The 26180-nt window shown below is 41.8% G+C and overlaps 1 protein-coding gene across 1 annotated transcript; it reads right to left on the bottom strand.

Annotated features, from left to right (window-relative positions):
* Positions 1-1615: 1615 nt before the first annotated feature.
* GLIPR2 (GLI pathogenesis related 2) lies at positions 1616-25183 on the bottom strand. The gene is made up of 5 exons (XM_065753115.1): positions 25002-25183; positions 14515-14623; positions 10921-11024; positions 4014-4091; positions 1616-2979 (listed from the first exon to the last, which is right to left on the bottom strand). Exons 1-5 carry the CDS (start codon positions 25012-25014, stop codon positions 2819-2821), a joined length of 465 nt encoding a protein of 154 aa, XP_065609187.1. The 5' UTR covers positions 25015-25183; the 3' UTR covers positions 1616-2818.
* Positions 25184-26180: the final 997 nt, after the last annotated feature.

Here is a 26180-nt window from a genome sequence, read left to right as displayed (position 1 = left end):
CAGCTACAAAATGACTTCACTTTGCCTGTTTCAAATGATTAAACAATGGTTGCATCCTTGCAGAGCCAAAGCCAGTTTACAAAGAAGCTTATAGGAACACATGCTACAAGCAAGGCAGGCCTCATTGGTTCCAGCAGTCTGCAAGGCTTTTCAGAGTGGGATGCAAACAAGAATGTGTCACCCAAACCTTCCCCAAATGTCTCTGCCTGAGGCCTCGTGCTGTTCCAGAGCCCTTCTGCTACCAGCACTGCAGTACCTGCTCCTCTTGCAGTGCTTGCCCACCCACAAGACCTACAGTTTCAATTTCAATTCCTCTTCCTCCCCTTCTTTTGGGAGGTTTACATCATCCTTGTTACCAGTGCTTGCAGACGTGATCTTCTGGGGAATTATTTTGTACCAAAAAAAAAAAAAATACCACTGATGGCTTCAGTTAAAAACATACCTATGTATTTCTACAACTTCACAATGTCACCTTCCAGACTTTGGTGGGGTTCTGTGGAGACGTGGGATTGAAGTTGGCAAGGTTCCCCCTTGGCAGTTTTTAAAAGACCAATCACAATTCTTACCTACATGCTTTGTTATTATTTGAATGAGCAGACTGGAAATAAAGCCTCAGACAAGGCAGAATTCCTCTTCCTCCTGTAAAAAGAACTTAGAGACCACTTCCAGGCCTCTCAAGACAGATTTTTTTTTTCACTAATATCAGAACAGTCAGATCAGGCCTCCTCTCTGTTCCCAGAGCATAAGTGTCTTCCACGTGTGCTTAAGATCATGTTCTGCTGTTATACCACAGGAGATAACTTTGCCACCTCTCAGTCATCAGAACACACCAAGATATGAGTCAAGGTTTCAGTGTGCAATTCCCAAAACTCCTATGGCTTCTGGGTGAGCCACAAAAACAACATGACCTTTCTCTATGCATTTGGCCTTTTACCTATGCCATGGTTTACTGTGCAGACAGTTCATGTGCAGAAGGCATAACCATCATGAGCCTGGGTCATGAAGAACTAGACTGACTGGGTTATATTGCTTTGTCTTTAATTTGCTACTTACCTGCATGGAAATTCTGTAGGGTGTACAAAGCTTGTATTGGGTCTCTTTGAGCAGCTTTGAGTTCCTTCCCTGTCAGATGATTGGACAGCACCTCAAAATGCTCTTTCTAAAAAGCTCTGGAAGTTCACTTGCTGCTATCATTCTAAATAAAGATATGATCAGGTTGGTTTTGTTTTGTCCTCTCTTCACCAAGATCTTCTCGGTTCTGACATAAAAAAAAACATACCAGGTGGCAGCAGGGAAACATTCTGACTTCATTCACTCAATTAGACATATACACCAACCATTCAAGGAGTTAGAAGGTCTCTTGCCTTTCCTGGACTAGATTACTTGCTGCTTTTTGGGTTGGTTTTTTTTTTTGCACTTTATTACTTAAGTAATAGTGTCCTATGTTGATGTCTTGGAAATAAAATTCAAAGATTATTCAATGAAGATTCAGGTAACAGCGAAGACTTCAATAATTCATATTCAAAAATATATAATTCTCAGATGTTCGTTATATGTATTAAATTCTTGGTTACAGCAACAGGATTGCAATATACAGCATCACAGTGACATATCATCAAGCCGTAACAGTGCAGTTTACTACAACCGTGTAAACAAATAAGTATTTCTGCAATGGCACTCTTCATGAACCAAATCTCAGCAGAAGTCAAAAGAAACTTTAACACAGAAAAGAAAACCCCAAATTGAAGCACGGTACATGAACATGGCCAAAGTGCAAACCCATATTTGGTAAGAGAAAAAAAAATCTTCAGAATTTTTGTCTGCCTTCTTTTTAAGAAATTAAGCCTGATTTTTTTTCAAGGCATCTTTCCAGCACATGATTCATTTCTGCTATTACTGAATAGTATGAACTAAGAGTACACTTCTCTTAATTATGATTTGGGAACATTAATGTCTGCAGAAGATATTCTCTAGGAAATAAAAATAAATTATTGTGAAATGGAATGCAAGATATTTCCCAAAGAAACTTACTTTGTGTATAAGTATCAAAGAGAAATGGCAGTACTTTGCTCTTCTGGAAGGGAAGTAAACAATCTGATTATAAGACAATGTATTTTCTGTAAACCGTAAGATAGGGTTGAGCTTTTGAATATTAGCACCTAAAATATAAAGCTAAGATTTAAGCACTTCTAGTAGCTTTTTGGTCACACATGAGCTTGCTTGACAGATGCAACTTTGCCAGTGTTGTCTTAGTGTTCTGTGAGATCCTTTTAATGAAAGTGCATACATCCAGATTCTATACGTGTACATTTTATACGTCTAACTTTCATACAGGAGGCTTTGCATAAGTTCAAGCTGTAGGGATGAGACCCCACAGTAGTAAAAAGTACAGACAGAGGAAAGAAGTTGCACTTGTTAGCAAAAACTTGGAAACTCAGAATACATGATATAGTTACAAGCTGGTATCTTCAGCTTACACAGAGCTACAAATGTTTAGAAAGAGACATCCAACATGTGTATACTCACATGCCGACACAAAGTTCATGCAAGCTACTACAAAAAAGAACAACTCAGAAAGTTTTACCCCTCGGAAATGCTGCATATACTTCATCCTCAGATAAACTGAAGTCTCCTCAGAAACAACAGGGATCTAATGTGCAGATTGACTCGAGCAACATGTAATTGCTTCTTCTTCAATGAGAAGTGAGCAGCAGTACCCAACAGGAAATTTCATTGAATTGTACTTCACTTCAAACACTGTTAAGTCCAAATCTAGGTTCATTTGACACTAAGCAATAAGACTACCTCTAAAGAAAGGTTATTTTCTTGGAGGAAGGACATTTTCTTCATAGTAACCTGGATTTACTACATTTCCAGCTGGATCGTACCTAGCTACCACAAATGTAGAACCATCATTAGCAGACGCTTTTCCAACTCCCATTTTCTTTGTGTTCTTCCAAACCATGGCTGTGAAATGACCTGAAGAAAGACAAAGAAACATATGCTGATGTTTTAGGTACTAAACCTGTATTATTCCTTCAAACATGTTGAGGGGGATGGGGAGAAAGAGCCATACAAAACTGCTTTTTTCTCTAACAGGAGAGCCCACTGAAGGTATGGAAAAGAAGTACATCTAGTATTTTGAACAAGCCTGCTCTGACCTGGTTCCACATTAGCATTCCCAGCTCTATGTCCCATTCCCAAATGAGAACATCTAGTAAGAGAATCGTGAAAGAAGGAGTTTGATGGACAGCCGATAAAAAATTCCACAAAGACATTACAGTGTTTACTTCCTGCAGGAAGAATAGCAGTTCTACCATTTCTTCCTTCTCTATTATGTCTGTATGGGCAACAATTCAAGATGATTCTGTTCAGGGCTTTTTTGTGGCTTCTTCTGCTTACTTCTAATGGCCACCCGTAGGCTGTGTTACCAGTTTTCCCCCCCTGTGCAGACAAGCCCCATGGGAGAAAAACAAGATTTTCCTTATCTCTAACAAGCTTAGTTATATCTCTTGCTCAATTATTATTCCAGGAACAGTTCTTACGTTCATTCAGCACTGGGCTGATAACATGCAGTCAGTGACCCGTGACCGATCTCCAAATTACAGCTGAAGTAATCTCTGCAATTGTAGTGATACATCTTGGCAGGAGACACATGCCAATGTAAACAGTGGCACTCTGCATTTAGTGAGACATCTGTATCATCTCACTTCAGTGTTTTTTTTTACAAATTCATTTGCTTTAAAAATAAGTTGACTTCTAAAAACTTTGGAGTTGGAGAGAAAAAATACAACACATCAAAAAGAAAAAACATATAAATATTGTCTACATCCTATTTTCTCGCAGGTTCTTTTACCCTTCTGTCAGTTTCTAACACAAAAGTTTGGGGAAATTCTGATATTGTTCTCCTAAGAACAAGGTAGATTTTTGAAAAATATCAAAACAAATAGAGCAGGCGATTTCTTAAAATAAAAGCTCTATTTCTGAAGAGGAGGTGATTGGTCTGAACTTACCTGTCCCTGAAGAAAACCCTGGGTTTTGAAAGCTGTAATTCTTTATTTCACTGTACCATCTGTCAGCAACATCCTTCCCTGAAACACAGAAGAAATGTGGAATCAGGACAGGTAATGCAGACACAAGAACATAGTTCACTTACAGTCTGACCAGCAGGATCTTCAGCTCAGATGTTTGGATAGATTTCTTCTCTGAAATAGTGCTCAGGAATGGGCTGCCCAGGGATGTGGTTGAGTCACTGTCTCTGGAGGTGTTCAAGAAACGTTTAGAAGTTGTACTAAGAAATGTGGTTTAGAGGGGAAATACTGGTGATAGATGGTCGGTTGGACTGGATGATTTCAGAGGTCTTTTCCAACCTTTGTGATTCTATGATCTTCAGTCAACAGCTGGCAAGACCCATACAACCCAAGGCACAACTTCCAGGAACATGAAGGAACAGTCTTTTACTGAAAAAGTGCTGCTGAAATGTAGGTAACACCGTACAGCACATCACTTATGGAGTATTTATTGTTTTGCAACAGCTGTTGCTACACAGTTACTAATCAGTCTGATGTTTTTTGTTAACCACCTCATGCCATCAGTTTCTGGAGGTCTCAGGTCCCCTATGCAACCACAATTGGTCAGTTTCTTCACTGAGGTGCAAGGGACATGGTCATAGTTGGCACAGGCTGGCTCAGATCCAGGGCAGCAACGCCCCAAACAGATACAGAAATAGGACCTTCCCATTCTGGGGAGATCTCTGTGGTAAGATGGGAGCTGATGAGGAGCAAAACACTGCCACCAACGGCTCAGTGAACAGGACCACAAGCCAATTCTCAGATGCACTTAAAACTTTGCAGGGTTGAAGTCAGAAAATCTCTCAGACAAAAGAGGTCAGTGTGGCACAGCATTCGGACCTGGATGAGCAGAGATCCATGCAGTCCTTAACTAAATGTTTAACAGCCTGGCAATTTAACACATTGAGTCCATGTTTTTTGTCTGCCCAGAATCTTGTATAACTGTAAGCCTGGAAGGTAGTTGAAGATGCATCTCCTAAATCTTGGATGCGTGCTCCTGTCATGACGTTTCTACTTTCAGCAGCTCCTCTGTCTTGGAATGAGTTTGAAAAGATTTTGGGGAGCTGGGCCAGGTTTTCTGACAAAAGGGCACAGGGGCCTTTTTATAGTGAGCCCTCCCACCTGTGGAACAAGGTGTATGAAGATGTTCCCTTTACAGCTGCCAGCAAACCAAAGACAAACGACACTCCTGACATCCTGTAGTTTTCTGTATTCCCATCAGCAGATCATACTTGAAATTTCTGAGTGCATTTGTTCTTCTTAATGGTTTTACACAGCACCTGAGCCACTGTGAATTTCCACTCTGAGCTCTCTAGCTCAGCGTGTTACAGTCAAACACATAAAATATACATGTACAGGAGCTGGTAGTGTACGGAAATCTGTGTCCAGCACTGGCTCATTTCATCAGAGGGGTTCACCAAGCACAGCTATACAAGGATCACAACTATGGCCAGTGGCATAATGCTACATGTCTGTAGTCTCTAACTGTGACATCTGCCAAAGAAACAACCCTCCCCTCCTTTTGCTGAGCAGTTCAGGAACTTGATAGACGAGAGCAGATTCTGACAGTCTGCAATGAACCTGACTGAACAGACAGCACAGAGGGTAGAAGCTCAGAGCAGAACTTGCAGTTGCACTCAGAAGTCAAATATTACGTCTTTTCCATTACTGTTTCTTAGGAAATTCTTGTCTCAGACAGGGAGAGGGGAGGAGGGAGCAGGCTTTTCCCTGTGCTACATCAATAATGAAATTTCTGCTTAGCATTCCAGGAAGTATAACGCAAGGCCAGTTGATCCCAGAGCAAGCTGCCAAAGCTGTCAAGACTACCGTCATGAAGAACGCCTGTCCCTGGCGGACCGCTGGCTGCAGAGCCACAGTGACTCACGCTTTGCTATTTCGCAGCAAAAAGTCTTAAACGTGCACTGTTCTAGAAGTCAGATGCTGAGCTGTTAACCTTTTTCAACTTAGGAGTGCAATCTGCTCAACTGATGGCATTGTTAGCCTGGCAGCCTGGCTGTCGGAGCTGTCACTGGGAAGAAAACACTGAGTGAACTGCCATCCCTGAGAGGTTTGTGAACTGGAAGTTCTAGGAACTTATCCATAGCACACTGTTTGTCAGGAAGGGGACTTGCTTCATGAGTTTATTTATATTTTCTATATAAAAACATAGTAAACAAATCTCGATTCCCAAAGTAAATGTTCTGGGGGTAACAGAAGGTTCCTTTTTTCCCTGCTTGCCCAGTGCCAAACAACAAGCGCAGCAGACCTGCTTAATGACTAGAGTCTGTAAAGCAAATACAATACCTGCTCATTTGCTACTCAAAGTAAAGCTAAAAGACTAAAAAACTTGCCAAGAGCAATCTGCGTGTAAGTCAAAGGAAAAAACAAAAACCATACCGTATAAAAGCTAAACAAATCATTGTTGAACAGAAGCACAGTGTGTTTCAGCAGACATGTCAGACCTCATAGAGCATATGTACTCTGTACATACAAGTCCTTAAGTGACTACACTATGTAAATGAACTTCTGCAAATGTAGGACTGCACTCTCACCGCTGCTAGCACTTCAGTCTCTCCTGTAGTATGACAGAGCATAGAGAGTAGTCCAAGAGAGTCAGCCCCACGCTGTCTACTGTAGCTCTAAGAAGTGGACCTAGGCCCTGTGCGATCAGTACTCAAGCTCATCACAATGGAAAGACCACAAGAGGCACAGAAGCTCTGGCAAAAGCATATATATATTAATTTAAAGAATACTATAATGCGAAAATCTGATAACGCTTTAATTCCCAAAAGATGGCAATGGCATCAGGTAAAAGAATACTCCAGTCCTGCTCACGAAGGACAAGCGTAGTTATGTAACACAATTTACAGTGTGTTAATTCGCAGCCATGGTGCCTGAAAGCTTACAACTTTTTGCAAGTGAACAGTAAAGAACTGTTCAAACTAATAGCTGGTACACATGGGACTATGGGAAAACAGTGGTGAGCCCAGTGACCCATGGGCTTCCCAGGGGCTGGAGGAAATGAATAGAAAGAGGACAGCACAGCAGTCAGCAGAGCACTGAGTCTAGCCCCTTCCATCGCTGTGGATTCTGGAAGAAATGACAGAAGTTTAATTCTATCCAAACCATGCAGATCTATCTTACAGCCAAGGCAGCAGTTCCTTTTCTGGTGCTCCACTTGCAGGACCAGTTACTACATCACTATTTTTTTTAAAACATCCTTCCTGTTTGCATTGCTGTAAACCACACTTACGGTTTTGACACTTTTTCTATGGAAGCGTAGTTCAGCTCCACCCTTCTCCTAGCAACAGCTGGCTGATGACCTGCTTGGTTCACTTCCAATCAAGCTGAATCTCAGTCTCATGGGCTGCATCAGCACTATGGGAGAAGGGGAGCACAGAGAGCTGGGTGTGCATGGGTGAGAGGGTACCAGCAAACCACAGCTCCATAGGTTTGTACGTCCAGCTGCAAGCAACTAGGAAGACTGGGATCCAGGGGCAGTTACTGGGCAGACCAGATGTCTGAGCCCAACACGTACAGGCACCCATATTCCCATTACTGGGAAAAGAATATATTTTATATGCATTATTTTACATCAAGAATCATATTTTATTATATATATTTAAGAATCCATTATTGGAAATATATGTGTGTATATATATATATATCATTTATACATTTATACATTTATATTAACAGTAGATCTTCATCCTGATGGGCCAGAAAGGGGCACAGGATGAGGCCATTGATGCTGTACATGTAAATACTTGCTGTGCCTGCCCATGTTGATCTCTGTGGCCACCTGAACATACATACACACGTGTGCACTCTGTCTATGTGCACCCGTGCATGCACACCTGGCAATATACTCTTGGCCTCACTACTGTTTGGACGTGGGTGTACAAGGCCATAGCAGCCCAATTACTGTATTCTGCTTGCCTAATGTTGAATTTCTCTGTGGCCACCCTCATTATACAAAAGAAGCCTTAAATTTTCAAGCCACCTCACTGAGAAAAGTATTAAAAGCATTCCAATAAGATTAGAGCACACAGGTCACACCTCTGGGTGACAATGGGAAGCACCATGGAAATCTACTTACAAACCAAGTATCCCAATCCTCACATCCTTCCTTTAGTGTTTTTCTAGCTTTTGTTACCAATTTCCCTTCCACTTTCTGTGGAAGCAAGAGAGGTGAATTTAAATTTCTATCGTAAGTTATCTCAAAGGGTGTAATCCTCTACTTTCAGCACTTCTTATGAAGGTTCATTTTCACAGAATCATAGGATTACAGAACAGTTTGTGTTGGAAGGGACCTGAAAGCCCACACAGCCTCACCCCATGCCATGGGCAGGGCTGTCCCCAGCAGCTCAGCTGCCCAGGGCCCCATCCAACCCTGTCTTGAGTGCCTCCAGGGATGGACAGATTTTTAGCAGTACTGTGAAAGTCTGGTATTGGAGAGAAATGGAGAGCCACAGATGCCTCAAGGAATCATATCTGTGTGTCAAAGCATGCTCCTTCAGGGCTGGGGCAGAACGTGCCTGTGCTGCTCTGCACACTAGACCAGGTTTTGTAGCCAAACCTGGGTTCCTTCCGAAACAGATTTGGGTAATAACACGCAGTGAATTTCTCTTACAAACTCCCCAGAGTTCGTCAGCTGCAGTGTTTTCAGGGACAACACACACACTTCATGACAACATTCATCCCAACCAGAATTAAATCATTCAGTGCTTGCCTCCAGCCTCCCTGTAAATGAGAAATGACACAGGGCATCCTAAGAAGTTTGACACAGTGCAGCTGCCCAGGCAGGCTGTGCTCTCTGTCGTAGCAGTGGCAGATGACAGCTCACTTACGTGAACAAAGAAAAGTCTGCCATGGAGCAGTTTCTGAGAACTGGAAGGAGGAAGCAGCTGTCGACTATTTCTTGGTTTACAGGGATAAATTATATTTCCATCTACAGCTTTAGGCTGTGTAATTCCAAAATCCTGAATAGAGTGTAAGAAATTCCTGTGCCAGGAGGGGGGTGAAGCTGAAAGGCTCTTATAATCTAAAGATTAATCATCTCTGAAACAAGAAATTTATCTTCTGGAATTATCACAGAACTCAATAAGAGTCAAAATAAACAATAGCATCACTTTTCTTAGAGAGAAAACGCAGTGAGCTGGAGGTTTATCGAGTTTTGCTTTATCTGGGGAGGAAGACAGGCTCCCCTTATTAAGCCCTTGAATAGATGCCTAATACAAGTTTCAGCCTCATTGAGCAGGCTACAAATTAACTATCCAGAGGGAACTGTTTGATAAAAAGAGGAAGAATTAACCAGCTCCACACAGATGACAACTAAGCCTGGACAGAAGAGCTTTCTCTGAACAAGGAGTTTTCTTACTCTGATACTCTGACTCATCCTGACACATAGGAAATGTAGCACAGAACAAAAGATGTAGCTTTTTCTCAGGAAGGCAGTAAATCCTATGAATAAAAAATAGCAATAAAAACTGATCAAAACTGGAAAGTTATGCATGGAAACAGTGCATAGAAGAAAACAAGTGTGATCCAAAAAAGGACTAGTGTTATATAATTTATGGAAGAATCCATGTGTTTTGTTTCCAGCCCTCTGAACGAGAATTCTGTTTCTTTAACCTCAGGGGAAGAGCACAGGCCATCAGCACAAACAAGAAGGAAGTAAGCTCAGTCAGTGAGTCATAGGCACTGTGCAAATTTTGCCACACATCTGTGTGTTCCTATGCTGCTCTGAAGTCTTACCTCAGACTCTTGCAATGGACAGAACGCCAAATGTTAGTAGATCCAATTGAGATTTTTCCACCCTGGGTTGCTTTTTCAGTATGAAAAAGTACCCATGAGGGGCTACAGCTGGCACTTTCAAAGGAATCCAGCAGTGCTCCTGGGCCTAAAATTCAGTTACTGAAACTTCCAGGTCCTTAAAACAGGACCTACAGTCAACAGAAATGAGCTCCTCTCTCCTCTAGACTGCACTGGGAATTCCAAGGGTGGATGGAAATAAAGAAAGCAAGCGGTCACTTTTAATACACACCACCTGCTCTCTCAGCAGGCAGAGGCATTAACTCTGCATGCTGGAGAAGGAAGGAGGGGGAAGAGCCTGCTGAGCACAGCTCTGAGTGCTCACCGCAGGCTGCCAGCATAGCCAAAATTCAGCTCCTTGGGCATCCCAATGGAAGGCTGCCAATTATGTGCTACATTTATGATCAGAAAAACATACAGAGAACTTTTATCTTCTGAAACGAAGGCGAGGAAAAGGGCTCAAAGCCTCTGCTTACTGACAGAGCAGAAGAGATCAGATGTTGCCTAACACACTTGTCTTTGTCATTTTGGTTTCCGCACCTCCAAAACCGGAACTGCTGTGTAGTATGCAATTGCCATTTTTCCACTTTCCTTACCACAGTTGGCCTACAGTCAGCACTTACTCAGGCTAGGGCACACTGAGGATAAAGGTGAAGAACAGGGCACTGACAGCTTCCTTCTCTCGAGACTCTCATGGACTTAGAAACAGAATTGAAAGTAGGTCCACAGCTGGGACATATGGAGCAACCTAAGGCACCAAGTCCTATCTTCAGAGGGACGTAATCCTTTCAACCATATAACCACAGTGCTTCACCCCTTCAATGCATACCTGTGCTTCTTGCTCTCAGCACACATAGGTGTCTGCATGCCAGCACCCTATGCCCATGGGTGGCAGTGGCTGCTTTTTGGAAGTGGAGGAAACAGCAGTACTCTTGCAACCAGCCATGACATCCAGCTCACTCATGCTGTGAGCCCAAAGAACATGAAACAGGCCACTTATCTGGCGTCTGCAAGACAGCAAGAGAAGAAAGTTTACCTGGTTGATCGTAGGATGCCCAGGCCAAGTTTTCTCCACATTTTCCATTAGCAGACTCAGAGCTGTGTTTGAGGACCCTCGAGGCTGCCAGTTCTTCTGCATACCTAGCAAAGGGATGCACACATTGTGTTACAGAGCATAGCCAAAGTGTACAGAGAGGTAGAGGAAAAGGAATGCCAACAAAGTATGCTAGAATTACAGAATAATTTGAGTTGGAAGAGACCTTTAAAGGTCATCTAGTCCAACTCCCCTGCAATAAGCAGGGATATCTACAGCTCGATCAGGCTGCTCAGAGCCCCATCCAGCCTGACCCTGAGAGTCTCCAGGGACAGGGCATCCACCACCTCTTTGGGTAACCTGTGCCAGTGCCTCCCTACTCTCATCATAAAAAAACTTTTTTCTTATATCCAATCTAAACCTCCACTGTTTTAGTTTGAAACCACTTCCCCTTGTCCCATTAGAAGATGTCGGTTTAAGTGAAGTTACTCAGCAGCAAATCTCTGATGCTGGAAGCTCATATAGCTCTAGGGCTCAGGAAGAAGGAAAGTCCAGAGACCATTTTCCATGTCTTTCATGAGAGCTTGTGCTATGGCTGATCTGAATGCAGATCTCCATTCACCGTGTTCTGCCCAGCACCTGGAAATCCACAGACCACCCTTAGCTGCAACTTTAACAGGGAAAAGGAAGCATCTGTAAGCGTTGCTACAGATGTCAACTCCCAGCACTTCCAGGCACCCTCACAGGTTACTCAGGAGTAACTTGCACAAGTGTTAACATAGCTTCAAAAATCAGCACGCAGATAATCCACAAATCAGGTGTACATATGGGAAAAGGAGCAGAATCCAAGCTTGTCTCAAACAGGAGACAGCCAGTGACTCTCTGTAACTCTAGATGGAGATTTCCAGCATATATTTGCAGTAGTCCTGGGGCCTCTTCAATGTTTTACTCGTGTTTTACTATTAAAAAAAAAAAACAGAAAGTGTACGTAAACCAGTTTTAACTGATAAGCAGAGAACACTTCCAAAAACTCTGCAGCATTAACTTAACTTCTCGATGAAATAGAAAAATAGACTGAAGCTGGGATTTAGTCAAAGTGAGTGTGAAAGAGAAAGAGATCACAGGCAGAATTGGAAGCAACAAATCCCTATGCATGTACCAGCACAGGGATAAGAAGCATTGTTTCTATAGAAGTTAACACATGAGAATGTGGGAGGTATTTCAATTGTCTTATTACAATGGGATTAAAAATAACTTCATGTGTAAAAGGATTGTTCTCTTTAGTCAACACTGGAAAGGCTTCAGTACAGAGACATCCACATTCAAAGGAAAATTTGTTATTTCTCATGGCAGCAGAAATCATCAGGTAGATTTAGATGTCAAGTAAGACAAAACAATTGTTCCATAGTGTGCTACAAAACTTATCACCAATGTGGCAGGCACCAAAGCACATGATGATCTGAAAAGAGCTAGAGAAATTTTCAGAGTGTATATTCAAGCATTATAAAAAAAAACAAAAGAAGATAATTTTGTAATTTCCAGAAGATAACAGAGCAAGAATCACTACATATGTCTTATTCTGCTGCTTCTTTCCCCACCTTGGATTACTGGCATCTGTCAGAGACAGGATTGCCTAGCTGATCATTTTGGCCCAAGCTAGTACTTTAGTCATTAGGTTCATTTCATTTTGCCCTATTCCTCTCACAAAAGAAAGCAAAGAAAATACTACTGCCTCCAGTAGTTTAGAAATAATGAAAGCTTGCCAGTTGTGAGTCTGCTAGATCCTGAACTAGAGGATCTCTTGATACTCCATCATGTCCTCTATCACCATAGTCCTGTACTGCTCCTCTTCAAGGATTTGCACATTCCAAGCAAGAGGTAAGACTGGGACAAAGTTGCCAAGGATTTGAGACAAAGGGTGATTAATTCCCTCCTGCTTAGGCAGCTGAAAACATGAGATTTGTATCTGAGATCATCACCCTATGCTTCATTACAGTCAGATATAAACAGACACCTGCTGAGGGTGACTCACTCATCCTAAAGCAGGGATCTAAAAGTCAATTCAGTTAGACTGTCTTGATTTTTGAGACTGAAAATAGTAGAAAACAGACCATTTTCAACACAGACAGGGAAGAAGAGCTAAGTAGCCAGAGATACATCAGACACATTTCAACAAAGACACCAGATGTACCCAAAAGAAAAAGTGAAGCTCTTTGATGCTCTTGAATTTTAGATTACACATCATTTACCTCTCTGGTTCTTGCTATCAAACAATTACGCCAGTTTCTGAACATCCCTTTAATACTTATAAGTTAAGTTACCAAAGGCTTCCAACTATTTACCACAGTGAGGAAAGTCAGCTGAAACCAGAGGGGATCGTGAGGAACTCTAGATGGCCCTAAATATACCCACAAAGGGCAACAGAGCACTTAGAGATAAATGTGGAACAATGTTTGACAGAATAATCTCAACTATTCATTCAAACTGATTTGCTCAATCCAACTGTAAAAGCTGGAAAAGAAGTGTGACTGACAAGTCAACGAAATCTCCTCTTCATTGTGAGGCATCAGATAAAGCAGAAAAAAACCAAACCTTTGAAGAACAGGAAGAAAAATCAAGATTACATGGTTATGTAGATGTGCCACTGGCATCGCAGAAATACTGTATCCAGTTATCATGGTGTGTCAAAAAAAGAAGTGGAAAAAGGACAGACAAAAATGACAGTTGATTTCTGGCAGAGGGTACATCTATACGCCATGTACACAGTATGCTGTACAGCACAACACCTCATAGAGATCTCTGTTCTAGGCTGAGAGAACTGAAGCATCTCTACGGCAGAGTGCAGCATCACTCTGGAAGCACTACAGTCTTTCTGGTTCTGATCCAGTTGGCATGATGAGCCCTGCATGGTTATGGTAGAAGATGTAACAGGAGGTGAGACTTATGTTTGCTGGAATCCAACTGGCCACCATTTAGCTCTTATGGGAAGACATTTGTTTTAGTCAGCATTATTTTCCTTCACGTATTTCCTTTGTATTGCAAAGCTCTATTCCTCAGCTTGAAAACAAATGGAAGACCAAATGACCTCCAGAGCTCCCTTCCAACCTCAATCATTCTACGATTCTATGATTTTATGAAAATTACTTTGAAAAAGGTTACTACAAAGAGAAAGGAAATAATCGTTGTCATATATGCACCAAAGAGGAAAAGCAATAATGGTCTAAAGTTACTGTAAGAAAGACTAAAATCAGACAGCAGGAAGACCAATCATCACTTCCTACCATGAAGAGGTCATTTTCTCCCCTATTTGAAGCAGCAGCAGATGAGCCCGTGTCTCAAAGAAAATGCAAGAAAGATTTATACTCTTGTGACCAGAGAAGTGCACATATGATTAGGAGGCACTATTTGATGGAGGAAGAAGGGAAGAAAAGAGTTGGATAGGGAGACAAGAATAGTAGATTCCTCCACTTTCCATTCAGTAAGCCCTCACTGAATACCAGCATGTTAAAAGGAAAGTATTTTTGCAGTATGCACAGTCAGATGTAGCCAATAAAAGTAACAGAAATCTCATCGGAGAAAAGAAAGGACTGAACTCACTGTTGGGCTCCTCTGTTTAACTTCTTGCAGAGTTTTAATGGGGGGACTCCGTGTTTCTTCCTGTAGTCATTGTGTGCTTTCAAGACCTCTTCAGCAAATTGTTTGGAAGCTGAAATCACATCAAAAAAATTGGAAAAGTGTCACGGTTTGCAGGACAGTTTGACCCGGTACCGTGACAATTGAGGCAGGGGACCCACGGGCCCACACCCCGGGGAAGGGGAAGGGGGAAAAGGGAAAAGGAGAAGGGAGATGGGCCTAGGAACAAAACAGCGGCAACGATCTGAGGAGGAAAACTATTTTACTAAATAGATATCAGAAAGGAAAAATAACACAATATAATATAATATAATTGGAATTGAGGCAAATGAATCAAATAAAATGAGCGAGAGAGAGAGTGTCCGATAAACCGAAGGCCTTACGCTAACGCTGAAGGCGGACGGCTGCAACAAACACCCACTGCCGAGCTCGGTCCCGAAGGGAAGAGAGAGTCCCGTGACTGCAGACAGTTTTTATCTTTCCCTCTGAGCGTAAACACGTAAGAACGCAAAGCATCGCAAAGTCCTCTGGGGAATGGAGTTCTTCTCTTCTGAGACAGGCATACCTGGAACTATCGATGGTCCACGGAGCTGGAGCATTAACTCTTTAACTCTAAATGCACTACATGATGTTATGATGTGGAATACCAGTACCAAAAATCATAAAACCATGACAAAAAGTCTGTCAAATACAGACATCAGTGAAGACAGAAAAACATACCCTGCAAACGAAGATGCTGGAGAAGGCTGGACTGAAAAACAGGAGTATGCCACTCTCATTACTCACAAGTAGGATGATATGAGCCATTTATGCCTTTTGTCTAGGAACTCCGAGACCCTTCCAGTGGGATGGTACAGTCTCACTAAAGATTGAAAAAAAAACCCATGAACCTAATTCCCTTTCTCAATAAGGAGGTGATTTAAGGTTAGTTTGACTGACTCTCATTTCAAGATTTCTAGGTATCATATGATAACGGAATAAGTGAGAATCAGGTCCTCTTCAATGTTCTCTCTTCTTTGCCTTTACTAAAAAAAAGAAAACAACTCTTCCCTTCCTGGTTACCTTGTACGAGTTCGTGCTTCAAGATAAATTTGAAACCTGGAATAGGGTATTGGGACAGTCAGAGAAACATGAATAGTATCTTTAAAACAGAAAGACAGTTTTCACTTTCTCTGCACTGCAGAAGCTTCTGGACAGGCCGTGACATATTTTAGTATTTACTCCATTATGATGACACAGATTTATTAATGCAATCTGTGACATAATTCCTGACATATATCAGCATTGTAATATATATATATATATTCTATTCTATAATTATGAATATTCTAATAAGAAGGACTCCCATCATTTTCCATTTAAGATTCTTTCAAAGCCCAAGTAGATCTCATGACTAGGAAGTTTTTCCTGTTGTTAATCTTAGATTTCTCAAGTTCCTCTCATTGCTTGATTTTAACAACTATAATCACTCATCTCCTCCTTTATTAGCATGTACACTCTTCTGCTGTTTGTAATGATGCATTCTCCCACAGTATAGCTGTCAGTTTGCATATACTGTTCTTGCAACTTTTTTCTATGGTAATTACCCAGCCCACACTTTAGCTGTTGTCAGAATTTTCACTGGTTCTAACAACGGCCTTAAGACAATATGGTGACCTAAATTAATCTCAGCGTCCAAATGCACGTAAAAAGCCATTGCTGTTTCACTCAGTGCTTTATAAATTTGAACAGAGTATGGAGTTGAGTTAGTTCAATTCTCACTTCCACCAAAGTGCGTACCTAATATATGCTCTAACAACATGCTTTCAGGCTAGGTTGTTTATTTTTTTTGTTTCTTTTTGTACAGAATTGTTGTCATAAGACAGCTGAGAATTCACCAATAGAAATCCTGTTGAAATGGGATCTGCCCATCACATTCCTGCTCTTAAGTTTTCCTTCAACTCTGTGCCATACATCGGGTACCATCAAAGAAACCAGGCAGCTCCACTTCAGTGTTCAGGCACCCACTAACTCTTAGGTAACGAAACAGTTCCATCCTCCTTAGTGTCATTCATTGATACCATTGAGCCAGAATCTTAAAACTCTCATCTACTGTGTGGTCTGTAGGTCATGGCCTATTCCTAAGGTGACTGTCAGAGGAAAACAAGCCTACAGCCAATTGACTTAACTTTGCTGATGCAGGAGCCCAAGATTCCAGTAGAGACATTTTAAAATAGTTTGCTAATCAAAGAAATTGAAATGTGCAGCTTTGGAAGTTGAATCACATACTCCAGGCTTCATTTTTCTGCATAGGAGTTTGTGGCTGTTATCACCTAGACTTAATTTCTCATCAGCTCAGCATTAAATAGTACATATACTATCTGAGCTGCAAATGTTAAAGTTTTTATTTAAATAATAACAAATTAAAACTCTAGGGAAGAAAAGCTTGAAGATTACTGAAATGCAGGCTTTGTCAATACATCCACTAACAGATATATGGCACAATCTAGCTCTCTACTAACAACTTGAATTACAAAGATCAACAAGACATGAGCAAAACAGATCACTTATTCTAGCCATGGAGACACCTCTCTACTGTGCCTAGAGACCCCTCTCATCCTTCTCCTTTCCCTTCCTTTCCCAAGGTGTCTGCTCCAGAACAACTTCTATACAGTGACTCAAGCTCATGTGCTAACACCACCCTCTCTCCACTCATTCTTTGCACTCTGAAGCGTGGAGAGGGACGCCCAACTGCCAAAGACATTTCAGATTTGTTTTGGAATACCTGTTAGGTTTTGCCACTTTAATCAATGTTCCATACACCAAGAAGCCAGATATTAAAAAGTGAGAGTTAACGGGGGTTCTCAGGCTCCCACTCAAATGAGAACAGCTTCCCAAATAGCTTTAGAGAAGTACGTTTTTTCCCTTCACATAGGCTGCTTCAGCTTCTAGAAAAAATAATTCCCTACCACAAGGAAGTTGGTTTTGAACATGAATCATTACACAGTTTAATAAATGAAACAATGCTATTATTTAGTTGCCTGCTTCTCATTATTCAAATATTTACCTCTGCTGTGGATTCTTCTGGAACATTGTCTTAAGACATTAACAGCACGCAACAATGAATTTACAGGCCATGATGTGGTACAGAACACACCTTGCGGATTGAAATTTGAGACTTTCAGTTTTATTCAGCTTGTCTGAGTGTGGAAAAGTAAGCAGAAGCATCTAGGCTGACTTTCGCTATTAGATTTTCTCCTGCTCTCTTCTTCCCTTACATTGGTCATCACAACTGAAGTGACCTATCCAAACACATCCTCCACGATACCAGCTGTTCTGTGTCACCTCTGCAGTCACCAACTGAGCCTTGCAAGATGACACAGCAAGAAATTGATCTCACGTAGAACCCTACATAGAAATATACCATTTCTGCCTCAATCTGTCTTCAAACCATGACTACATCTCACCTTTCCACTTTGCATGTGCATTGCCCAAAATAAATGAGATGTACTCATGTCACAGCTAGGATCACATTTCTGAAGACAGATGCTAAATATCTTTTCAAGGAACCCACCAATTTGGGTAGAAATGAATGTAGAAAACTGATACTTTGGTTATGTGACTCATTCTGACCAAGGATACCGCATACTACTTCTGCATACAACACAGGGAGGAACATTCATTATCCAGGCAGAAAGAACCCAAATATTAGAATGCACAGAGTGGACACAAATGCAAACTGTATAGAAAACACACATAAAAGTGATTGTTTTAGGACCAAGTGTAGCTCTACTTTAATGCTAAAATCTTTACAGCCTCCTTTGACTGTGCAAAATTGTTCTAGTAGTAATATAATATGGAAAGATGATGCAGCAAATACAATTCCTAATATGCCCAATAACTTAGTGAGAAAATTCATGAGAAGCTTTAGGAACTGCAAAGTAAATATGTCAAGAAGTCCTCCAGATAACTAAGGATATTCATATTTTGACAAGCTTCTCAAAGTTTATTAACAGATTGGAAGCAAACAAAATTCTTAAGTAAAAGCAACTTCAGCTAATGACCACATTCTCACCTAAGATACCTGGCATATCTATTATTAGCAATTTTTATTTTCACTTGAAATGATTCTCTAGAAACTAGCTACAGCTAGCATACTGCAAGAATAGCTTCTTCAATGGAGAAATGCTGGATGTTTAGCTTACGGAGAAAGCTTAAATGAAGACAGGTACACCTCTGTTACATTTTGACTCTGCATTTTGGTTCAAGGACATTAACACTCCACAGTAGTCTTGTGCTGGGTGGCCTCTGCAATGCCACTAAGATTGATTACTTCATTTTTCTTACTCTGCGTACTTAAATGCACCTTACTGCTCCTCATCTGGGATAGAAAATGTCTTCAAAGACCGGCCCTTAATGTGATTTCTGAAAGCGTCACTTGGGAGCGTGGATTAAGCATTCCAGTTCATGCATCACTTCCAGACACAAAACTTGATCTCCTTCAGTGCCAAACTCCCTGCACTCATCATAGCTGTTGCTAGCCTACTTCCTTTCCTACCTGAATTTTCCTACTTACTTACTTAGTAGAAATTATCGCTTAAAAGCATTAATGGAATTGGGGTATATAATCAGACACAAGCTTGAATAGGAAGTTTCCTGGAACTTTCTTGTTCTTAATCAGTTTGCTCAGAATAATTTTCCCTTCATTGCAATCTTCTTCAGAAGGAAGATTGTCTGTTGCACTTCAGTTATGCCTTAACTTTTCCTATACAAGCTAACAACGGGATGAGCTTCGGGACAACAGTAAAACGCTCAAGTTAATTGAACCTGATGGACACACTCCCTACTCATCTTATTATCCAAGTTTCCTCTACAGCCAACTGTCAGCTTAATAACCTTGCATTACCTGCTCCATGTGACGTAACGCCTTGTTCTCCCCCATTTCCAATTTGAAGCACAGTGCCTGAGAATATGAAACCACTGGTGTAATAATGTTTCAATGACATTACTCATGTCACCGTTTGATTGCAAATTCTATTCTTGCCATAATAGACGGCGTTGATTACTTCCTCACTTAAGGCCTTTTATAAACTGCTAGGCAATTGACTCCCCTGATTAAAAAGGAACACCTGCTAACCTGAAAACTGCTCAGCTCAGAAAAGCAGTACAGCCTTCTGATATATAAGCTTGAAAGAAAAATAAAGAAAGAAAAGCTAATCAGAAGTTACTGACAAAGTTCTTGTTTTCACTTTTTTGGGATAAAGTGTGTGTGAAAGGAAGAAGAGTTGTGCTTGGAGTCCTTCTCCCCTCCAAACGCTGATATCATCGAGCCTTTCAACAAATAGTTGCTAGCATGGAGCGGTCATTATACATAAGACTGGAAATGACTGCTCATCAAATCTTGAGAAGTCAGTGTTGGCTTTGCACATAAGAGGTAATCGAAAAGTGTTATTTTTTTATCACTATTCTGCTGAGGAGGACAACCAAATATGGTAATCGTGACACATACACACACTCTTGACAGACAGCAAGGAACCTGTTTCTTTTTAAAAAAGAAACCCTCTCTTTAGTAAGGCCTTACAACATTCTTAGATATAATCGGACATAATTCCTAGGGTACATATGATTTGAAAAACAAAGCCCTAAGTGACCTATTGACCACAATACGCAGGAGGAGAAAGGGAAGTAATGCTTTCTATTTCTTCTCTTCCTCCCTCTCTGACACTGTATTTATTGAGGTTCTTCACCAGAAGGTGGTTGATCCATGTTACAGGCTGCCCAGGGCAGTGGGCACAGCCTCAAGTAGTCATTATTCAAGCAGCATTTAGACGTCACTCTCAGATATAGGGCTTGAATTTTGGGTGGTCCTGTGTGGAGCCACGGGTTGGATTCAATGATCCTCATGGGTCCCTTCCAACTCCAGATGTTCTGTGTTTCTCCAGTTCTACAATTTTATGATAGGCAGGGTCAGCCTTCACAATAAAAATTAGAAGGATGCCTTCCAAATCCTGCTGCTACTCTGGTGGCATTGGAACAGCAAATGTAATCATTTCCTGCAGCTATGTAACAAGCATACAGCTGAGTCCAGGCAAAGCTCACACAATTTCTATTCAAAGTCAAGATTCACCCTGACAACTTCAGCTCAGTCAACGAAGATATTAATGTTTGCAGTGGTCTTAAATAGGCGTATATTGTCTTCCTACAAAATACCCAAGACTTTGCCATCTCTTACAGGCTCAAACCTGCTGCACACAAGCCAGTTCTAGAGCAGAACTATTAGCCAAAGTCTTGGCCTTGCCTCCTCCTCCTCAGCAAGGCCACACCGTCTGACTCAGAGATAATTTCTGTTCAGGCTATCAAAGACTGGGCAGAACTTGCTCACATCTGCCTGTAAAAACATAATGTAGATAAACTTCAGCTAATCTTTTGGAGAACAGAGTGGCGTTTACCAAAATAGCTATCTGAAATATTCTTCTGGCCTGTGGAGATATGTAATGAACAACTGTGTACTTACAGTCAAGTGGATTATTTTTCTCATACTTTCCATTCCTGTACATAGGGCAGTAACCAAGGCAAATCCAAATCCAAACAAGATAGAAACTATCAAATGGACCAATTATACTGATAGGAAACAAAGCTTTGTTGAATGTTTCCACTGACTTTCAGTAATAAGTTTTCTTCATGCTTAATTATTTTTTTCAGAATTATTTTCTGGGGGATCCAGAAAGGAGAGTTGATGCTTTTGGACATGCAACTGTATGGCATGAGAAATCTTGGCAGGTATCTTGGCTAGTACAGACCATCACAATGTGTCTCATCCTTTGTCAGCCACTTCACACTGTTTTGGTACTTGTCCACCTTGAATGTTAGAAGCTAAGGCTCCTAATCTAACAATAAACAGGAGCAAACACTGTTACAAAGGATGATGGCTTCTGTATTCTCCTCCACTCCACTCTGCCCAAAGTATGATTTTATCCAACAGACAAGTAAAGATTAGGCATTGAATACTGTTTGCCAAAGCCTGCTATCTTTCTAGAGGATTTTCCATTATTTCTCATTTATTGAACTGAGTAAATAGTATCATCTACACACAAAAGCTGGAGAAGGGCAGGGTTTTTAATTGAATTAACTTGATTTTTGAAAGGTTCTTTTCCTACTCCTTCTTTCTGGTGTAGAAAAAACAGCAAGTAACTTGTATTAAGTTCCGCACATGGCACACTGTTACCAAACATGAATGCCTGGTTACTAGCAGTTTAGATTGATTTTCTCTATCCCCTAGGTTCTGTAAAACCAGACAACAGAAAATGCACTGTCAGGTTGGCAGCTTGTATCACATTTCACAGAAAGCAGACGGGTCATTTTTCTTGTATACCTGTGCTTTTGTTAGGAGCTGCTACAGCTGCCTCCTCCTGAGATGCCAGAGTACAAGCTCTCACCTTTCATCAGCTGGAGATGCAACTCACTGAAGAAAGCACTCTAGTCCTTTATAATCATGGTCCAAAGACCCACCTTCAAAGTTAAAAAGCAGCATATAGTTCTAAGGGAGATTAAAAGCAATAAGGAAAACTTCACCGAGTTTGGTTCCTATTTCTTTTTTCCTTGTTAAAGCCCTTTCTCGGCCCTTATTTATTTTTGAACTGACTCAACCAGCAGCAGTGGGTAACTCCCAGCCACTTCTGTGGAGCCCCACCCACATTTGCAGGGGGCAGGGGTGGTGGGAAGAAAGAAAATAAAGAAACCAAGCACTGTAAAAAGATTCTCGGTATTTACTGAGCTCATTCTTTGAGAGCATTCTGCATTCACCATCCAGAAGTCAAAGACTAACTGATTCCCTCCCCACCTCCTCCACTTAAAAAGCAAAGAAGGCAAGGTCCCTTCCCTAACACACAGCGTTGGAGTGGGAGTGGAAGAAATGACACTTTCCTTTCCCTACCACCTTCCCAGCCCACGGCAGCTGCTGCTGTGGATATCCTCTCTGGGATGACGCTGCTCCAGGACCCCGGCGTCCACGCACAGCTGCACGGGGTCAGAGCCATGCGGTGACGGGAGCCCTAGCAACAAGGCAACAAAGAGCAGCCAGCTCACCATCAGCTCATTTCCTGCTGAAATACTCCCCAGTATATTTTTTTGCCTTGGCATTTGGTTTTAGCAGCCTGCAGCATCCAAGGAAAAAAGCTAAGTCAGAGGTACCGATGTCTTCTTGCGTTCAGCTCTACTAAGTAAAGCAAAATCAATGCTAAGTCATAGTACTCTCAAAGAATACAGCTTTAAGTGTGATCCAGCAGCTAGAAACAGCCCATTAGGGAGATCCAATCAAAATGCCTGCGAAGAACTGAGATTTTAAACAGCAGAGCTGGTTTTCCAAGGGGATACTTATACCTCAAGACAAATTCACTAAAGAAACAGAGTTAAAGAAACAGCTTTGAAGACATTTGTTCTAAAACAGAGAGTGCCAGTTTACAGAAATTAGAGTACCCCTACATGTATGCCTTCAGGCAATCTCCTTCTTCATTCTTCTGATCCAGGAGATGAGCATGTGCTCTGGGTGTCACCCAGAGGATGGGCAGATCCCTACCTGTTACATTTCAATTACACATCCCAGTAGAGACAAATCTGTGTGCATCTCCCATGCCTGCTACGTGTCCTCAGGAGTGGGAAGCATCTTACACAAAACAGAGCTGTGCTCTTCAGAATAGCTGCTCTCACCCATGCAAAGGCAAACATCAATCTCAGATGGGAATTTAAAGACTTCAGTTTGGTAGAAAGAGCAGATGGGGTTTAGTCAATGAGCTGACTTTCAGGACAGGATCTCTCAGCTTCATATTTCACCTAAAATACCTTAAAGAGCTCAAAAACAGCAACCAGGGCCCAGTTCACTATTAACTTGAAAAGTACGACACAGGTTACAAAAAAAATTATAAACGTGTAGTTAGATCTCATGCTCTATTTGTGTAACTTCTCAGTGGGGAAAGCAATACCCAAGCCTTTGTGAAAGGAATTTCTGGTCTGCCACTGCTCCTAATTTTGGAACAAAGAACCAATGTGCTCTAACAAACGTGCAGGAAATAACAGCTAAGGATAGTAATTGCCTTCTGACTGTATCAGCAATCTGCAAACAGAGATCGTGCACGTACTAAAACAGAAGATTTAGATCAGTTTGGGTTGGGAGTGGCACGCTGAAATCTCAGCTGCTTTAGCCCCGTTCATTTGGCCAAAGCAACACACAGATGCAAGGCTCATCTGGCACTCATACTTCTTGTGACGTTAGCGAGGAATTGCTGAACTGGTTACTTCCTAGTGATTACAGTCATTTAAGTGGTTGTAAGGTCATACACTAAATCCTAAGCTCTCAGAAAACACACAGCTTCCGGGAAATGGCGCCAAGCTCACACACTGGCAGCTAGGTGGTGCTAAGCCTGGACTGGGTATCGGCCTGCTGCCACATACTGCCGAGTCAGAGCAAGCCGTTAACAATCACATCCTCAGAGGGCTGAGACCTCAACCAGGATGCTGACCTTTCGGAAAAAAAAAAAAGCACGCATCCATGCTGAGGCCCATTAAAGTGTTAGCTTTGAGTTCTCTGATTTAAGTGAGCAAAGGACCAGACTGCAGTGAGCACATCCTAAATGTGCTACTGATGGATAGGACAGGCAGATAATACACTACCAGGCTCTGATTAGTTATAGAAATAACATCCCAACCGCAAGAACAAGCTATCTGGTTTCACTGCAGTTTCAAAAGATGAGCACTGATTTTCAGACTCTAGGCACGCTTTTGTCTGTGGGAAATTCTGGCACCAGTGGGACAAAATGGATCGATCCCAAGGGGATCTCTCAAGGTCTCCAACTTCCAGGCAGCTTCAGTGGGGTTCTCTTCTACTCAGAACATCAAACCCAAGCACATAGGCAATGAATACAGCCTGCGAGGCAGCCTGCAGCCAGCAGGGATGAGAGGCTTGGCAAAAATCTGCACAGCTGGGAAAAAACTTACCAGCTCAGCCAGACAATGCTTGGTTAAACTGTAACCAGATCTCGAACGGCAATAAAAAAGCCTCCCCCTCCGAGCAGTTTGTCAATGATCTGCAACGAAGCTTCGCCTTGCAGCTGTACACAGCATAATTCTAAAGCTACCAGATTTAAAATGATCCTTCTTCTGAATGCCATAAAACTATTGCATGCAGCGGAACACAACTGTTATCAGCTACGAAATGAAAACCATACACGAAAATACAACTGAGAAGGTTTGGGGGTGGGGGGGAGCTGCTGCTTTTTTTTTTTTTTCCCGGCTCTTTTCATCAAGCAGACCCATTTCACTGTGTCAGAGAGAACGCTCCTCCCAGCCAGCAACACGCACAAATGAAAGCAGCCTGCTCATAGCAAAGCCACTAAGGCTTTAGTAACGCTTTTGGAGCACAAAACCGAGCGGTGCCATTGCAAGGATACACAGCCAACTGCTCGAAAGCATTTGCCCACCTGATTTTCCCATGATCGAGATGTGATTTTTTTTTTTTTCCTTCAGTTTCACTTGATGATTCCTCTCTTGCCTGAATTTCTCTGCTCGGAGGATGGGCTTTGTAATTTCAGCGCAACTTCTTCACTCTGCTCCCACTACTGCCAGAGAAACTCCGCTGAAATAACCCGTTACCGCCCCTTTCTCAGCACTCAGGGAAGCCTGCCCATGCCTTATAAGGAATAGGGGCACTGCTTTTTTTTTTTCTTAAAAAGATTCTGTTTGGGGTCAGGAGCCTCCGCAGTAACCAAGCAGCTCAAAACCACCACGATTTTACATACCGATTTAGTTCAGTAATTGCAACTATTTCCTGATAAGAGTATGCCCTGAAAAAAATTCTGCTGACAAATATATGCTGCCACTGCAAGCACAATCCGTGGGGTTAATGCATCCAGCCATGTACATGTTAAAGTTTTACTGAATTACTGTATGTACAGTTAAAACAGGCAAGTGATAAGATAGTTGAGCAGCATTTCTTGAGTACAAAAAGGACTTCTCTGTAGTTAAGATAACCTGCAGAAGGTATTAGTAACATGCAGCAATAGGATCCTTCAGGTGAACAGGATCTGTGCTGATGGCTTATTTCTGTGGAAGGAGTTTTATGTGTGTATGCCTTAATTCAATCTGTGAAGGCTGATTACACCAGGCTGCCTTTGTGTTATATCTGAACATCCCATGCTAAATGACAAAACTGGTACTTCAGCTGAAGGGCATGGACATGACACTTGGAAATTTTTAACTTCAGAAGAGTTGCACCTCTCTAATATGGAGATCTCCAAATCACACACTTACCTCCTACTTCCTTCTTTATCTCAAAAACATCATCTGGGCTTAATACTTCCCATTCTTTTTTACAGTACTCTTCAAAGACCAAAGGTTGTACATGGTTTTGTGCCAAGTCCTCTCGGCCTCTCCCTTAGCATGTTTACAGCTCTCCCTGTGGGATGCATAAGAAGCAACTACTGAAGTTCCCTCCCCTATTAACGTATCAGGAGGCAGTAGAATTGTAAATAGAATCACTCAGAGTGGAAAAGACCCCTAAGGCCATCTGGTCCAACCCCCAGCCTACCTCAGTGCCACATCCACATGGTTCCTGAGCACCTCCAGGGATGGTGACTCCACCTTGTCCCCATGCAGCCTGT

This window comes from Cyrtonyx montezumae, unplaced genomic scaffold (genome assembly GCF_038088225.1).
Source record: "Cyrtonyx montezumae isolate F1298 unplaced genomic scaffold, pur_monq_1.0 scaffold_8, whole genome shotgun sequence".
Taxonomy (NCBI): domain Eukaryota; kingdom Metazoa; phylum Chordata; class Aves; order Galliformes; family Odontophoridae; genus Cyrtonyx; species Cyrtonyx montezumae.
The sequence above is the reverse complement of the archived record's forward strand: the minus strand, read 5'-3'. Positions and strand labels throughout refer to the sequence as shown.

Coding starts and splice junctions, on each gene's coding strand:
- GLIPR2 (XM_065753115.1), bottom strand. Junction 11,025..14,514: donor TTAAACAGAGGAGCCCAACA/GTGAGTTCAGTC, acceptor TCCCTTTGCTAG/GTATGCAGAAGAACTGGCAG. Junction 2,980..4,013: donor AGGGTTTTCTTCAGGGACAG/GTAAGTTCAGAC, acceptor GTCTTTCTTCAG/GTCATTTCACAGCCATGGTT.